The sequence below is a fragment of the Sturnus vulgaris genome, chromosome 14 (assembly GCF_052056855.1).
Source record: "Sturnus vulgaris isolate bStuVul1 chromosome 14, bStuVul1.hap1, whole genome shotgun sequence".
NCBI lineage: Eukaryota > Metazoa > Chordata > Aves > Passeriformes > Sturnidae > Sturnus > Sturnus vulgaris.
Window position 1 is genome coordinate 14931787 of NC_142256.1, and position 17385 is coordinate 14949171.

General features: G+C 38.5%; 1 protein-coding gene across 7 annotated transcripts in view; it reads right to left on the reverse strand.

Moving 5' to 3' along the window:
- Positions 1-9280, reverse strand: part of THOC2 (THO complex subunit 2) — a 49274-nt gene extending 39994 nt beyond the window's left edge. For all 7 annotated transcript variants that reach the window (XR_015806781.1, XM_014886375.2, XM_088173248.1 and 4 more), the window contains exons 1-4: positions 9093-9280; positions 3289-3344; positions 2033-2124; positions 872-923 (exon numbers count right to left, since the gene is read on the reverse strand). Coding sequence is in view for 6 of the 7 variants with exons in the window: in XM_014886375.2 (XP_014741861.1) it covers positions 872-923; positions 2033-2124; positions 3289-3344; positions 9093-9154 (262 nt within the window). In the remaining variant the exon portion in view is untranslated. The remainder of the gene's footprint in view (positions 1-871; positions 924-2032; positions 2125-3288; positions 3345-9092) is intronic.
- Between the last annotated feature and the right edge of the window lie 8105 nt (positions 9281-17385).

Below are 17385 nucleotides of genomic sequence, written 5' to 3' on the forward strand. Positions count from 1 at the left end.
TTATTATAAAATGATGATACAAGTACACAGAATGGAACAGTATGAACAAAGTGAAGTCAATTATAAATGATAAAAAATTATTATTCAGATGTATAAAACCAAGGCTGCATATGCAAACTTAATGAGGTGCCTCTCTTCACAGGCAAGCAGAGCACAGAAGATGCCTCACTCCTTCAACACACAAAACACACAGGATCTGTGATGAGTAGACCAGCAAAAAAATTTTCTGAAATTTGTTGAAAAACACAGACATGGAGCAAGACAGAAACTGCAGGCAGTTAGAGCTGGAAGACATGAGAGCAACAGCTTTCAATCAATATTACAACATAAAAATCCAGAAGTTATCACCAGAGTAAGACGTGCACATCTTTAAAGCCTGCTCAACTGGCAGACAGTGACTCAACACCATTTGCCTTTAGATTTCTGGACAATTAGCATAAGCTCCATTTCACTAACAGTAACTGTACATACAAAAATATTTACAGAACACATTCTGAGGAGAAAGGATCTACCTACCAGTAAGTCAACTTTTATTTAAAATATTTAAGAATGATAACATCACTAAGTCACTGATTCCATTAGCTAACATCCAACATTCTTACAAGCTACTTCCTTTAACTATTCTTGGTAGATCAACTTCCACTGCCTTTAATAGGCAAACTTCTGGAAACTATAACAGAACAAAGCAGAATGAAAAGACATTAACAAGTGAGGTATAGATACACTGAGGAAGAATCAACACATGCTTTGTAAAGAGAAATCATGCTTTACAGATTTAATGAAATTTCCTGAAGAAGTCAACAAGCAGATACACAAAACATGAATTTCTCTAAATCTGTTGCAATGCTGAAAGGAAGGGAACCCAACTTACCTAATATGCAGAATACATCAGCTAGGATAGATGGCATGTCTTCTCGGAATTCCTAAGAAGAAATAAGATCCCATTTAATGAACACAGAAATTACAATACACATGCATAGAAATTTTTTGCATTATATAAAATAACGCTTCATCATAAAGTTCAGATTAATTAGTAATGCATATTATTAATTATGAAGTTGCTTAATTACTGACTAATATCTAATGTAACTGTTATCTAATTAGTGCTATGTAGTGAAACCTCATAACCTTGAAATGTAATTTAAGTGTGTTTTGTGACCAGGGACAAAATCCCCGGTTAGTCCCTCCATCTCTTTAGCCCTGTGTGAGGAGCAGGAGTCCAGAAAGTGACCTGCAGTTTCTCCAACACCAAATAGATTACGATTTCCTACAGCAACCAAAGATCCAACATTTCACATGCCACCCAAACAGCAAGGTGCCCTACAGCCTTGCCTTCCCCCTCAACACCAGTGCTCAAGTTCAAAAAAACCTAAAAAGGTTACACTAGATTATTGCAACACATTTTTCCTAGTGTTCCATACACGTCAAAACAGCAACTTACCAAAATAGGAAAAAATTTCTAAAGTATTTTTAATGCATTTTTCCTAGTTTGCTTTTTTAAGGAACAGCAATATTTGGTAAGTTTAGAAGTTTAGAGGAAATTACTCTTTTCCCTATTTTCTCTACTTATTCAGAGCATTTTAAGAAAATTTTTTTTCAAACAAAAAATAAGTGTAATGCATTATTTCAAGGGCCATCACAGAACTTGGACATCCCAACAGTAAAATGGAACATTGTCACACTGTTATAAAAACCAGTAGGTGGCATCACAGATGTGCTGCATGAGCAAGTGACATTTATTTCTAGCATTTATGAACAACTTACTTATTAACAACTTCAGTCTTCATGTGCCCTTAAAAAGTGACTTATTTAAGTTGTGCTGAAACATCTATTCCTCACCATGAAAAGTAGAAAAAATGAAACCCTGCCAGTTTACATACATATCAAGTGTACAAAAATGACGAATTTTACAAAAATTACTTTTTAGACATGTCAAAGAAAAATCTCATGAATATTCTCCTACTTGGATTTCATTTGGGCTTCTCCAAGAAAGATTTTATTAAGTATGCAATTATTGCAAATGTATACTTACTATGACATCACCAAGAACATTAGAAGCTTGATCATGCTTTAAGTTTCCTCTTACAACGTGGTAAGCAAGCTCATACAAAGCCTGCTGAATATCTGTTGAAAGACAAGAGATGACTAAGGAATATATTAGCTAATTCTCTAAATGTTAAAGCAACGTTTACAGTAATGCTGCAGACTTCAGACAACTGACAAGTAAAGGAGATATGTCTCCCTCACCAATAAAGGGGATTACTTTGTTATTGCTGATGGATTAAAATTGATGAACAACATCTAAGAATTCACACCAGCATAAAGTGAGCAATGATCCACTTTCTCTGGAGAGTTCATGGAATAACAATAAAATGGGAAGAAAAATTACCATCCTGCATATAGTAACTTGAGTCTTGACAGTTGGCTTAACAAAGACACCTAATTCACATAAATATTATACATACACAGAAAACATTACAGTACTTTCCTAGTCATGTCTCAGCACAGATATGCTTTCAAAACCCATTTCTCTCGAAGAAAGTAAGATTTAATTGGAGAAAAAAATGCTTGATAAGGATGATTTTTCATTTTATTTTTAAAGAAAGTCTCCTATAACTCAAGAATGCAACCTTACAAATGCTTGTAATAAGCTGAAGCACTAAACAGAGGTATTCCACTTGTGAAAAACCTCTCAATGAAAACACAGTGGTTGCAAAACCAGCTGTGAGAAACCTGTAAGGTTCTTAAATAATACATAATTTTTAAATGTTTTTACTATATGAAAAATAACAAAACCTCATGCTTTCACCCTGCACTTTTACCACATGGTTTGGTGAATAAACTATATTCAATAACAAGTTATATAGATCTTAATGCCTTAAATCATGCAGTCAGTAATGTGGTGACTACAGACAACTGTGGGCAAATTAAAATAATTTATTTTTTAAATAGACAGGATAATTTCACACTTGCATACATTAGGGTTCATATCTTTAACTTTTAAAATAAAATCTAGTTGTATGTTGAGTTTGCAAAATGGTATTCTATTTTCTACAGGACAGATCAAATACTGGACGATGCTGCCACGACCCACTACAAAGAAATCCCTGCATGTCTGAAAGCAATCCTTGTAGTGGATGTTTGTATTTGTAGTATTCACCTTCAGCACATACTAGTGGTCACCACACAGGAACGTTCCAAGCACATACATGCAAAGGTAGAATAATGAACTGTTTCCAGGCTTGTTTTTCATTTAACTAAAATCAACAAACAAACCACACAACTTACCTCTGAAACCCACATCATGGTTTTTGTTTTCACTGAGAGCACGACACAGCTGCACGCTAAAACAGAACAAATTTTTTAATAAATCATTAGATATTAGCATACATGTTTAAAGGTTCTTTTTTAGTTGATGCTCTGAGTAAAACAGCTTTAGATTTGGGCAGTTTATACAGATGATGACAATTTTTTTCTGAAGTTAACCCTAATTCAAAAAACTTACAGAGCAAAGAAACACAAGATTCCCAATAGATCTCATACACATATAAATATACTTCCTAACATTACCCCTCCTTGAGAAAAGTAAGAACATGAGGCAATGTGGAAGCATGGAAGTCCTAGCAATAACCTACTGTCATTATTCAATGAGGAAATGTTTCTCACAGAATTACTATGACTATGGCAGTTTTCAAACTCCTGCTTGTAAAAAACTTTTAAATTATGTGCATGAATTCCTCATGCAATGTTTTACCAAGAGTAAGACGGAATTTTTCTTTATTCTAGTCCCTAAAAGAATCCACTATAGGAAGCAAAAACCTGTCATGTTGCATCGTCACTGGTTGCTCCCAGGGTTCCCTCAACCAAACTGCCATATGCAAAAAGCATTCTAAGTACTGTTACATGAGATAAATTAATAGTTCTCTGAGTTAAAAAAAAAAATATTTAAAGAGCAGACTTCTTCACTACCCTGACAGCTTAGAAATGGACATGTTTCCAAGACACAAGGATCTTCCCTCTTCTCTACCACTACTGTCACCCCAGCATGGGGTTTCAAAACGAGTTTCATATTTAAAAGTGACAGTATTTTAAAAGGGTAGTAATTTATCTTTATTATAACAGACATCAGGGAATATTTTAAGAACTTTTGTCAAATTTGCACATTTTCAACCAAAAGTTCACATATTTTTCAAAATATCTTTCATGTGTAGAAACTGAGAAGGGTATCAGAGCTATGTCTCATTCCTATATAAGATGGCAAGGCTGCAGTTTGCTGTGGGAGCCATTTTAAGCTGTCTCAAATAAGAGAGATATGTACAATTATTAGAGGTTTATCACGAAAAATAACAGTAAAAATAGTTCAATAGTAATCCATTACTCATGCTATTTGAATCCTATATAGATTACCACTTCTCTAGCAGGACTAAACAGCTGTTGCAGCAATCAAAGGATTATAATTAGCAAATATAAGGTATACATAGCCTTTAGACAACTGGGAACTAAGGAGTTTCACACATAATCAGCAGAAACATAGAACCGCATCAAAAAGCAAAGGTATGGCTAAGATGTCATAAATGCTATTGAAGAAAATACAGTATATTTGGAAATAACCAGAATAGCGAAAGTAGAACAAGAATAGGAATTTTATTCTTCATTAATAGTAAGTATTTTTTTTAAGAATAGATTTTTCCCCCAGTTGTCCCCAAAGAGTGCATCAATTAAATAAAAATCAATTTTCTTAAATTTTAATTACTCCTTCATAAAGAAGATACTCTATAAGTACTCATTTCTAAGTTCTGTATACAAAGAACAGTAAAACGAAACAACAGATTAAAAAAAGAAAAATCTGAGATACACACTTTGGCCCCCATGTCCTAAGATGGTACCCTCAACCAGGTTACAAGACAGACAACCCTGTCTGCTTGAATTGATGAGTAATTTTAAGTACATCTTAATAAAAAATAAGAGTTTCAACCCTTTCCCATTCCCTTTCCACCAGTATCAAAACAGTATAAACAAAACCACGTTACTTTAGGACATTATTCTGTTTGATCAATACAATAAAAAACTCTAAGATTAATCTGCAAAACAACATGCTTAGAATTTACAATTATAACCCCCGAATTATTAAATTGGAGGGGAAAAAAAAAAAGGCGGCAAAAATATTTCTTTTTATTATTCTATTCTTTTCTGGAGGCATTCTCTCAAAGGAGGACCACTTTCCTGTAGGTGCTGCAAGGCAGTACAGCTGCACTGATTTAATGGCTTGTTGCTGCAGAAATGGGACACATTCACAAACACTTCCTTCCTTCTCAGCAGCATAGTTTTAGCCCTCCCATCAGTTACACCAGCGCCACCGACAAACTTGGCAGAAAACTGGTCAAAACCCAAGTCTTCAGCCATGTCTGCAAATTGAAGCACTTACCAGAAGGCCACTGAGGCACCCCGGTGACTGAAGACAAGGCAGAAACCCTCCTTTCCAGTAACAAGCAGCTGAGAGATTAGTTCACCTAGTTACAGCTAAGTGCATGAAATTAAAATCCAAACAGTTGCACCTTCACAATACACAATCTGGCACGTGCTCATTTGACTTATTACTCTGACCTGGTAGCTCATTGCTGCAACCTTAGGATGGAGAATTTCCCTGCTCTACTAAAACCTACATCTCTTAATCTGAAAGTAAAACTGTGTAATGAGTGTAGAATACGATTAAAAATACTTTTTCTTTCTAGGTTATCCTATTTTTTAAAAAAAACCACACAGAATCACTTTTGAAAACCACAGTTTCAAAATTAAAACCTATTTTGGACTATGATGGAATAGATTTGCTTAAAACCCAAATTCTGAAGTGGTGTGAAAAAGTTTGCATCACAGAGGCAGCACCGGAACTGAGGCCTCCCAACTGATACACCACATCCCATAACCTCCATTTCACTCCCACACATGGATTAAAGCAGTAATTATCACAAACTGCACGATCCTGCTAGCATTTAAGTTATATGCATAATTCAACTGATGCAGGTAGTTCGTTAGTTGAGATGAAGTACAATCAATTGCATTTTGCAGTTAGGAAGGCACAAGTACAACCAAACTCTTCCTGATTCTCGGCCCTTGACTTGCATGAGCAGTGTTACAGTGTTGAGTTAAAGTAACAAACAAGGTGGAAGGGCCTAAAAGATCGAGTCTCAAAATTTCACATTTGCAGAATGTTAAGCTTCTTCAGTTTATCTTGAGGCTTAACACATTGCAGAAACTGCCAGGCACGTAGTTTATTAAAGCCCTCCATCCATGTTAAAGGCTCCTTGATGTGTTGAATCTCTCACAAAACAAGGTACGGTACCAGTTACTATGAGTGTTATAAATGTCCATGTAGGCTGCAGTCATAGACCAGCACTTTGTTGGGGAAAACATAATTTTCCTGCAAAGACAGTACACACGAGTAGATCTACGAGAAGTCCAGACTGAGCAGCACAAGTAATCAGCCTCAGACTTGATCTGCACACTAGTATCTGAAAGTAGCAAATAAATGAACATAATTTGGTAAACTGTACTTAGATAGAGAAAAACAATCTGAACAAAAAAGCAACATGTAAGATGATTACAGCCTGACCGATGTAGTTTTGGCAGGTACATACACTTCAAACTACCATATTTATGTATCTTTATTAGATACTATTATACATTATTCGCTTGATTAATTAAATTCAAAGCTTGTAGAGTTTTAACCAATGTCTCTGAACAATGTCTTGGAAGCATTACTAATTAACATTCTGACACTTTAAGACACACAAAATCCTTACTTTCTGATTTCTGGATAGTACTGTTAAATCATGACAAGTTGATCACACAATCAAAAATATCACCATTAAAAAAAAAAATAGAGCAATTATCTTAAGCATCCCTTATTAATCCCAGTAGAAGTTGAAATGCCAAATGAAAACGGACCATTTACTTCTCTCAATATAGTTTCATATTCCCCTAAAACATAGAAATGTGTTTTCATTTAGGTAACTACTAACTGCCAAAATACTATCTCAACTGATCTAGCCAGATCATGTAAGCCATTTCATGTTCCAGCAAGTATTTTTCCATAAAAACTAATCTTTTCTACTAATTATGAAGGCTTTTTATCCCCTTAAAATACCTACAAAAAACCTTCTAAATTTCTGTAATTCTTCTATTTGCTAGTAATGTCAGTTTTGCCCTTCTGCAGCATCTTTCTCCTTCCCACTTTTCTAACATTATTACAATGAGTTGTCCTCACTTTTAGCCACAAAGACCAATAATGAACTTAGGCCTAGACCTAATTTTTATTCTTGGGCATACTGCTATTAGATAAATCATTCAATAAAAGTAAGTAGGCTTATTGCATTTATTCCGTTTTTACTTTCATGTTTAAAAACATTTCATGTGCTTCATTCTGAAAAGATAGCATCCTACCTCTGTTTTCCTCTAGTAATTCAGGAGATATGAAGTTTTGGGAAAAGAAACAAGAAGTTACGACCTGAAGACCCTTCCAATAAAGACGGCTTCCTAAAAAGTTCTCTAAATATTGTCTACAGGTGTATACTTTAGATTCTAGAAAGTAAGTTCATGCATATTCCTCGCATTTATAAACCTACCAACTGTTATCCAGACAAAATTACGTTTCTTTTAAAACATATGGCCCCATCTGCAAACTGCCCTTTAAGTCGTGCCTGGAACATCATTTAAGCAGTATTCCAAATAAAGTGCGAGTACCACAAATACAGGAATCTAGCTAATCGTTTTGTTTTATTGGTCCCACAGCAGATGAACACTTTCTTCCCATCATGTTTAAGAAGTACTGCTCTGAGGGGAGAAAAGAATCCTAAAAGGTATTATCACAGTCAAAAGCTGAGGTAAGTTGTCTCTTACAAAGCTCAGTGCTGAGAATCCAGTGAGAACAGTACAATTGTCATTATATGATCAGCTAGGAAATGTCTGTCCTCTTGCAAACTCCATATAACCTCTCAACATGTTCAGCTTGCATATTAACACGATAATGGTTCCAGTATAATCCAAACCAAAAATTACACGGCTATTAAGGGGCCCCCTTTACTACAAAATGGTGGCTCTGGAAAGAACAGTGTTTTGTGCAGGGATTCTCTGCATTCTCTAATCTCCAACCCACTGCCATTTCCTTCATGCACAAGGAAGATTCATTGCCTAAGCTGCACAACCTTCCAGAAAATACGAACTAAAGAAAGTAATAAAATTAGTAAATATCAAGAAGTGTTTCTCTAAGTGATCCCTTCAACATCCCTATTTAAACCTGCAGGACTTTTTACTTACAACAAAAAACAAAAGCACATGGAAGAATTAAAATAAGAGCATGTAAAAAACATATAGTTAGTGCAGAGGACGCCCCTGTTTAAACTAACAGAGCAACATGAAATGACCAAACTGGTGAATCATCTCCTGAAGAACTGTACTCCTGAAACACAACATTTAGCGAACCTGCCACATTAAGATGGCATAAAACAGACACAGGCCAAGAATAGAAAGCTGCTGGCACACCTGGATTAATTTGAGAGGTCGCAACCGGACCCCTCCGTGCACAAAGGTTACTTTGTAGGATAGAACAAGCATGACTACCTGATTATATTTTGCCCGAGTCAAAGAATACGGGGACAGACCCATCGGAATCGGTAAAAAGGTGGGAACGGCGGCTGAGGCCTCTGCCAGAAAGATCAGTAATGTAGAGCCAGCGACACAGAAATGCTTCAGGGTGTGTATTACCACGAGGGGAGGCTGAAGATGAGCCCGACCCCCGACAAAGCTGGCCCAGAGTTTGGAAGGGGGCGCTCGGGGCGCCGGGAAAGCTGGGCCTAGCTACGGGGGCCGAGCGTCGGCGAAGGGCGGCAGCACCCGGCCGAACCGGACGGGAGGGCGGCCCAGGCCCTCCTCCCGACCACGATTTCGACCCTACGCCCAGCAGCAAAGACGCAGCCCCAACCGACAGCCTGTCCGCCGCCCCCTGGCCTCTCGGGCCGGCGAGGCCTGGCCGCCCCCGCCTCCCTCCCGCAGGCCGCAGCACCCCATCCCTCCCCACAACGAGGCCCCACACTCACAACTCGCTCTTGCCGCCTTTCTCCCAGTTCTTTATCCACTCAGCCGGGAGCAGCGCCGCCATCTTCCCTGTGTAGCGCCAAGGGCCCGGATGGAGCAGCGGCGGCGCCGGGTCAGAGGGGACAGACGGGCCGCGAGAAACCGCGGGACGCGGCCGCGCCGTGCGGGGAGGCGGCGGGGCAGACTGCGCCTGCGCGCGGGGGCCGCGGGGCGGTGCCACGACCGCGCGTGTGCCTTAGAACAGCGAAGCGGGGCGGGGCGGGGCGGGGCGCGGTGCCTCCGGTGCTTGCGCGCTGAAGGCCAGGGGGCGCAGGGCGTTGTGTGCTCGCTCTGGCGCAGTGTTGTGGCGCGGCGTTTTGCGCGCGTTACCGATGAGGTGCGGTGCGGTGCACGTTAGAATCGTGTTGTGGTGTGCTGTGCTGTGCGCGCCAGAGGTGTGGGGCGGGGCGCGGCGCCCCGCGTGGCGCGTGTGCGTTGGTAGAGCGGGACGTGTGTGCGCATGTGCGTTGTAGTGGCGGGGCGCCGTGTCCTGCGCGTGTGCGTTGGGCGCCGCCAGCCTCGGGTATGGCGGAGGTGCGGGATTTGTGCTCGCAGAAATGGCGAGAACGATAAATTGTACGAATAAATGAGCGGTTAGAAAAGGATTTGTGTAAAACGTACTGTGACGCATCTAAATGATCTTTCCGATACAAGCAATTAGGATAAACAATAGTATGGACGTCGTATTCCCAGTGTCACCCCTAATGCACGTGCCTATTTTGTTACATGTCGCTTGTCTCCATTAAGTTATATCTAGTTGTTCTGTCTTCCCCTCCGTTGCTGATTGAGGGTTAAAATACTCTATCAGGCATCACGTATTTTTATCTTTCCAGACATTTCTCTTTCAAGTCTTTATTTCACCCAGTATCACGTGTGCGTCCTCAGTCTCGTACATGCTTCCTCCTCTCTGTAGTGTAAATTGTTTCACAAATACGATGGAACTTCAGAGAACGGGGAATTTTAAACAAAATCAAAAGCTGAGGCCTCAGTGCTCCTGTACCTGTATCAGTGCCAGCACTGCTGTGCTCTCTGCCTTGTCCTGTGTTCTCTATGCTGGACTGAAATGTACAGCTTGGCAGCCCTTGGTGTCACAGTTTCCCACTTGCAAAATAGCTCTTATGAGAAAGTCTAGCATTTCAGCAAGTCTCTATAACTCTGCCTGAGAGGGGAAATAGTGTTGTTTCCATTACTATTCTCAGCCAGTTCCTGCAAGCTTATATTGCGCAGAATGCTGCTATTCTGGGTTCTATGAACAGCACCTACTAAAGGGAATCCTTTAGAGCACCTCAACTCTGCACTAACACAAGTAATAAAGGAGGCAGATTCTCTGCTTTTCATATTTATATTTTAAATTAGATACAACCGCATTCCAGGCATAGCATATGCAGTGTGATAGAAGATACACTCAGTTTACAAGTGCCTAATCTATTAATGATAGGTTATGTTACGAACAAGCTCATGTTTGTTCTGTTAATGTTCTGTTAACTGGTTATTTTAAAAAGAAAAGTTAGATAAATGTATTTAAAACGTATGTGTGGATGATAAGAGGCACAGAATTGCAGGCCTAAGGAATAACATTAGAGGGTGTTATAAGCAAATGCAATAAATCTATTTAGAAGATAAGCCTAAGAGATACATAAACAGAAAACAAGAATCTAGCAGAATATATCAGGTGCAAGGATGTATTGAAGAACAGATCTGAATGTAAGCATGTGAGATTTTTCCTTCTTGATGAGGAGTAAGAGTCATTTGTGGAGAAATGTAGTAGAATAAAGCCATAAAGTCATTGCAGGACGAACAGGTTAAATCCCAAATTTACTTAAAGAATCTAAACCACTTTTTTCTTGAAGTATATTAGTAACAGACTGGGACAGGCTGACAATAAAAGATAGTACATGCAACATAGAAATACACGTGACAGAAACACTTTTAAAATCTACTCTAAGAGTCTGATTCCACAATATTTCTATGGTACCATACAAAACATTTAGTGGTAGAATTTATATTAAATATACTCTACTTAATTAATATGCACTATATATATTATATATAAGCTCTAAAACATAGACAGTCATGCATTTTCATAAAGTAGTGTAGGAAAAGCAAAATATTTTTAAAATAAGTATATACCAATTCGTCTTCAGAATAATATATTTTTGACACAGAGTAGTCTTTGTTCCAGACTATGAAGTCATATTCAGTTTTGACCTATCCTTGCTTTTGTTGCAAGATGTGGACATCTTTATGCAGTGAAAGGTCTTTCTCAGTACCCCCTGATGTTAGCTGAATTGTGAGGAATTCCTAGGTTATAAAATAAGACTTATATTTTAGTTCTATAGAACAGTCTTTATAGTTTATTCTTCATCTTTTCATGAGGCTTTTGTGTGCTAGAAAAACCATCCTAGGCATCCTAAGATTTGTATAAACAAGTCAGGGAACCTTGTTAAAAGCCAGCACAGTTTTGTGCTTCCTTCTGTTATTTCTACAGGTTGACATTCACCTTTCTAAATAATGGAATAAAATTAAATTTTGAAAAGAAGGAAAAATGATGCCTGCAAAGGCAGGATATGTCACAGCACAGTCTTAAGTCACCTACTGTGCTTCCTGCCTGAATAAAGAAGTACTCTGAAGGCTTTAGCCCAGCTTCATTAAAGGAAATGCCTGTGTCACCACTATGGCAACAGCTGGATAGCAGCAGGAAGTTATTTAGGTGAACAGTAAATACAAGATTTTCAAGGGTGTAGTACATTATCCAGCAAATACATAGCTAGAAAAATATAAGTGGTAATTTGATCTTAAAAAATATATTTATTCCTGGTTTTCTAAATAAATACTGCAGACATCCATTGAGAGAGCTGGAAATATACAAAAGCAGAAGAAATTAAACATCCAACAGTTCATTTCCTCTGTATTAACCAGCTCCATGGAACTCATGTGACAAGGCACAACTTTATTATCTGCTCTGAGGGTTAAATAATTCAGTGCTTTACTTTTTCTGCACGGACAATTAAGAATGAACTTTTGGAATAAAATGTCTTTTATTATTTGGCTTTTGTATCATGTCCATTTAAGAATTAATTGTTCTAAATTCCCTCATTTTTTAAAATTGTTAAACACTAATTGTTTCATGATTGCTCCTGGGTTTTTTTCTGTGGACATTTACTAAATTCTCACACAGAAGAAATAAAGGTACAAAGGAGACACGATTCCACATTATTCAGATGATTTCCATTTGGTAAATGCTGTTTAGGCAAATAAGAATCCTAAACATTAGCTAATACCGGCTGTTTCCATTCATCTGGACAACTGAAATTTGAAACATTCTCAGACAGTGATTGTCAAACACATCTTGCAACTTTTGGGCTTTTTCGTGGCTAAACTCAGTGTCCCTGCATCATCCTGAGGTATAAAATGTCCCAGATTTAATTAAGATCAGTGATTGTGAAGGATTACACCATTTTGGGGAGCTTTGCTTGTTTTCAGTTCACAGAAATCAGCGTTGTTTCAGTCAGAGTTGTTTGTTTTTCTTACCACTTGCCAACACAGCCAAGAGTCAACTGTAGATTTAGCTTCCATTTCCAAACCTGATTGACCTGGATATCATCTGGTCAAGGCTTAACTCGTTGGTTCTGTGCACGTTTATGCAACCTGCTGGTGAATAATGAAAGGTAGAAAGACTAATTAAACTCTTCTGTATAATGTTTGTGAAGAAGGGGCTTTGTTAAAAATGGAGCTGGATGCAATGCCTAGAGTAAAGTGATTGGAACAGCATTTGGTAGGAAGCAGATCAGTTATTTCCTGGACAATATGTTTCACTACTTCAATGTCTATTTCTCTTCTATCAGAGCATATAGCTCTAAAGAATCCTGTTGGTTTTTTTCTGATTATCATTGACAAGGAAAGACAAAAAGACCCCCCACAAAATCTGTTCAGCAGATGCTTCAAACAGTGGAGAAACCTACAAAAACAGGGAAAAAATATAATTATTTCTTTAATCACAGTATCACCAAATGGCAAAATGTTAGTGCAGAATTGGAGATCTGTAAGACACTTGCTGCTGGGATTTATTTGAAGAATGAAGATAAGCTGATCTAATGGGCCTTACTACCAACCTGGGCCTTACTCCTGGGCTGGAACCATTGCATTGACAATTCCTGCTTGCCTGCTCTAAAGAATGATGGCACAATAAAAAATCAATAAATTAATTAAGCAACATTTTGTCTTCCAGTGCATACACCTTCCTTGAAAATTCCATATCAAGGTCAATTACTGGGATCTCAATATAAGAGTATGTAAAATGTGAAAATTAAAAAAAAAATATTAATTTTGCATAGCTTCCAAGCTGAGCAGTGACAGTATCATTGGCAGTGTAATTTAGAGTCTTGTAGTGCTTTTTAAATCCACTAATGCAGAAGGGCAGAGTAAAATTTGTAAAACAGATGTTCCTGGGCTCATGACTCATCATTTAGTCATTGATCTAATAGCTGGATATTCTTCAGGATGGTTCTGTATCATTACACCTCCTGGATTACATACATCCCACAAAAAATTGAATGACTTACTGTGCTCTGCTGACAAAATCCCTTTTGGAACTTCAGCCTGTAATGAGCCTGTGATTACACACACTAAGGGTTTGTTGTATGAGCTCCCTGGCAGAGTCTGTACAGTGTTGGGGGAGCCAGGCAGCCCACACTGGTGTCCCAGCAGCTCTGCAGCTTACAGTTTGTCCTTCCACCCCTCTCCTCTGGCCTGTGTACAGAGAAGCTCCAGGTGGCTGGAGCCTCTGGGGAGGATTGGCTGGGTGCTGGTGATGCCATGAAGTGTAGGAAGCCAACATTTGCAAACAGTCAGCACTTATCAGTGGGTGGGAAGTACTTGCAGTTTGTCAGAGCTATTGGTGTGGCTGTTAGTGAAGTTGGCACCTATTCGTGGTGCTGATTTATTGTGAGAGGTTAACAGTATTAATGCATTGATAATGAGAGAATACAAAGGTTTGAAGGTAAAACCTGAATTTGGTAAATCAGGCTCTTCCCAGCATGGGCCACACCCTTGTTTGAGTTGGGTACCCCAGATACCAAGTATGTTAAAGTGAAGGTATGTCTGTGGCTAATGATAATCATGTCAGAGAAATTCTGAACCCCTACCTAAACTTGGGGTTGGCAGACTATTAGGAGTCAAAGAAGGTATTTCTGGAACTTTCAGTCGGGATTCCTCATTCTTGATCCCAGTCTGGAAAGCAGTCTGAGGCTCCTTGTCCATTGCTCTATGTTCTGCTGCTGCATCTCTTCCTGGTAGCTTGAGTGAGTTCAAGTTCAGAGGATACTTAATTAAATACACCTGCCTTTCACATATGAAGAATATCCTTTTTAAGCTTCTACAGCAATATAAAACATTTAATAAGCTTATTCTGCTAAGATTTGGATGGTCATGTTGAGTTGCCTACATATATAATAACTCTCAGGCATTGTCAACAGGATATTGATGGAGTATAATTAATGACCAAAGTGATCAGTTAAAGGGACATGTTTGTTAACCACATCATTCCTCTTTGCTCCTCTTTGTCTCTTTTCTCCTGTCAGGGCATACATGTTGAAGCATGCAGGGAATAGGCAAGCATTGCCTTGAATTTGCCATTTTTCTACTTATTATATCAGACTTACATAGTACCTGTGTGCCAGCACTAATATTCCAGCATGAAGGAAGTATGAATAGAAAACCATGTATGTAGTCATATGTCACATGCTTGCTAAGTTCAAAGTCCTAGCTCTAGATAATTATTTCTTGAATTAATCAGTTCAAACAGAACTAAGATAAATCACTAGTTGCATTTTCCTCTTCATGTGGCATTTATCTTAGCTTGTCTGCTCAGTGGATTGTGAAAGAATGTAAACAGTTTGTCTCTGATTTGACATCACACTGAAGTGAACTTAGAAGTAGTTTCAGCAGCAGCATACTGTCATCAAAGGAAGATTCAGTTTTTACATGTTTAGATGTTAACTTTCCCACAGGGCATGTATTATCAGGCTCGCTACTGTTGCCATTATTTGATGGTTTTAGTTTTAATGAGAAGGTCATTGTCTGATCAACGATGGATTTGGGAGTTATAGGAATATTTGTCCTGCATAAAATTTCATTGTTGAAGTTGAAAAGGCTCATCAGGTTTTTTCAGCTTTTCCTGTTTCTATACTGTAATTATGCCTCTGTTTTTCTCAAACTTCCCTTCAGACTCCTCCACTGCCTTCATGAAAATGTAACAAGAATGACATTTATCACCTGCTTGCAGCAAAAAGAAAGAATGAATGTGCTGTAATAGTAAATGCTATAGATAAAGAGTGTGCTACTGTTTTGGAAGAGAGAATTAGATTTGATATTTTGTGGACCAGCATACAAATGCATGGCTTTCCCATCAAATGACTGCATCTTTTCTTCCAATGATAATGAAAGCACTGGATATAATTCAAGGGAAAAGACAGCTTTCAGACATCTGTTACTTACTAGTTATTCGATTTTCTATTGTCATATTAATGAGAAAATATTCTTTGTCAAGTTGCCAGATTTTTCCATATTTGATTTTCTTCTTTGCTGCACCTCTGAAATCCCAGCTCTGGATCGCATTGCTTTTTTTAATCCATTCATTAATCTGGTACTAATGATTCTGGTACAATTGATAAAGTTAATGAGATGAGTAGAAAATAAATTACATTAATTTCTTAGGGATTATATAAGCAAACATAGTTTCCCATATGAACCTCTGTGACTCTTGATCCATTGTTGACTAAACAGTTTATGTCAAAGAACTGTGTGCTAAGTCCAGTTTATGTTTATCTGACTTAGATAACTTAGCTTGTAACTGATTGAAAATTTTAACGCGATTGTGTAAAGAAAATTTCAAAGAGACTGTACTTTTGGTATGATCTGATTTTTTCAGTTTTATTTCATATTTTTTGATGGAAAGGTTTTCAGGAGGTGATCTAATCCAACCTCCTGCAGGGATGAGAGCTTTTCAATTTAAACTTTTACCATAGTTCTTGATTTAGACATTAAAACCTGAAAGTGGATCTTTGCAAAATCGCTTTGTGACCTCTTGTAAGAGTCGGTCCGGAGTTCCCCTTTTTTGCCTCACGACCATTGCAAGAAGACCCAAAAGACCCCCACCCAGTTCTGGCCTGGTCGAGGTGGATGCTTGCCAAGGGACTGTTTGCAGGTGCTCGCTGGGCTCCATGGCACACTGCTCTCAAGCAGGCACTGGCTGGAGTGACAGGTTCTGTACACCCGTTTCTCGGAGCAACCCTCACAATGGCCCATAAATCTTCCCACCTCTTGGCCAGAAGCCACTCGCTTTGGAAAAGGACTATAAAAAAGTGACTCTCTGGAGAAGCTTTTGAGTACTGAAGACTCGTCTATTGGCTGAGGACCACGAGGGTGTCCATCTCATCTGTTGGTAGCTATTCCCCCATCCCCCTCTTTTTCTCTCTATACTTTGTTTCCTGTATCTCTCCCCTCTATTGCAACTGAGTTGTTAGCATTCAGTAAAAATGCATTGCTGTGAGTAAACTGATTTGTCCCCTGCTGTTTGCCTTTTGCTCCTCTGAGGTCCAAAAACGAACCATCACAACCCCCGCCCTGTGTTGGCGGATTGTGACACCTCTGAAAAACATCTGCTTCATTTGGAGAAGTATCAAACCTCAACAGAGCAAGGGCCTTTGTGAAAATCACTGCTAATGAATGTATTAATAATGTGGTATGACAAGGACTTAGAAGATTAAATATTCATGTTCACACTGCAGTGTTAAGGTGCAAACTTCTTATTGTGCCAAAGATTCTTAAATAAATGATCTTGGCTTTGGACTGATGTGGAATAAGTTTAGATGGCTGTGACTCAGTTTAGATGGCTGTGACTCAGTACTGCAATAGAGCTGTTTATTTCTTGCGTGCTCAGCATCAGCATTGTGCTGCATCACTAAATATTATGATTGCAGGTCATTCTTTTCTGAACGAAGAGCAAGTGATATGTGGAATTGCATCCTAAGTTATTGAGTATTGTTGTTGATTACTGAATAATCATTATATGTTTTTTCTAACCAATGTGAGTTTATTACTATTTCATTACTTACTGTATACTGTAGTTACTTGTAATAACTAGAAGCTTTTGGTCTTAGTAGGTACTGGACAACGAAGTGAGAAGCAATCCTTTCTCAAAAGGGCTTTCATTGTAAGCCCTGGAATCTGCAAACATTCTAATACATTATATAATTA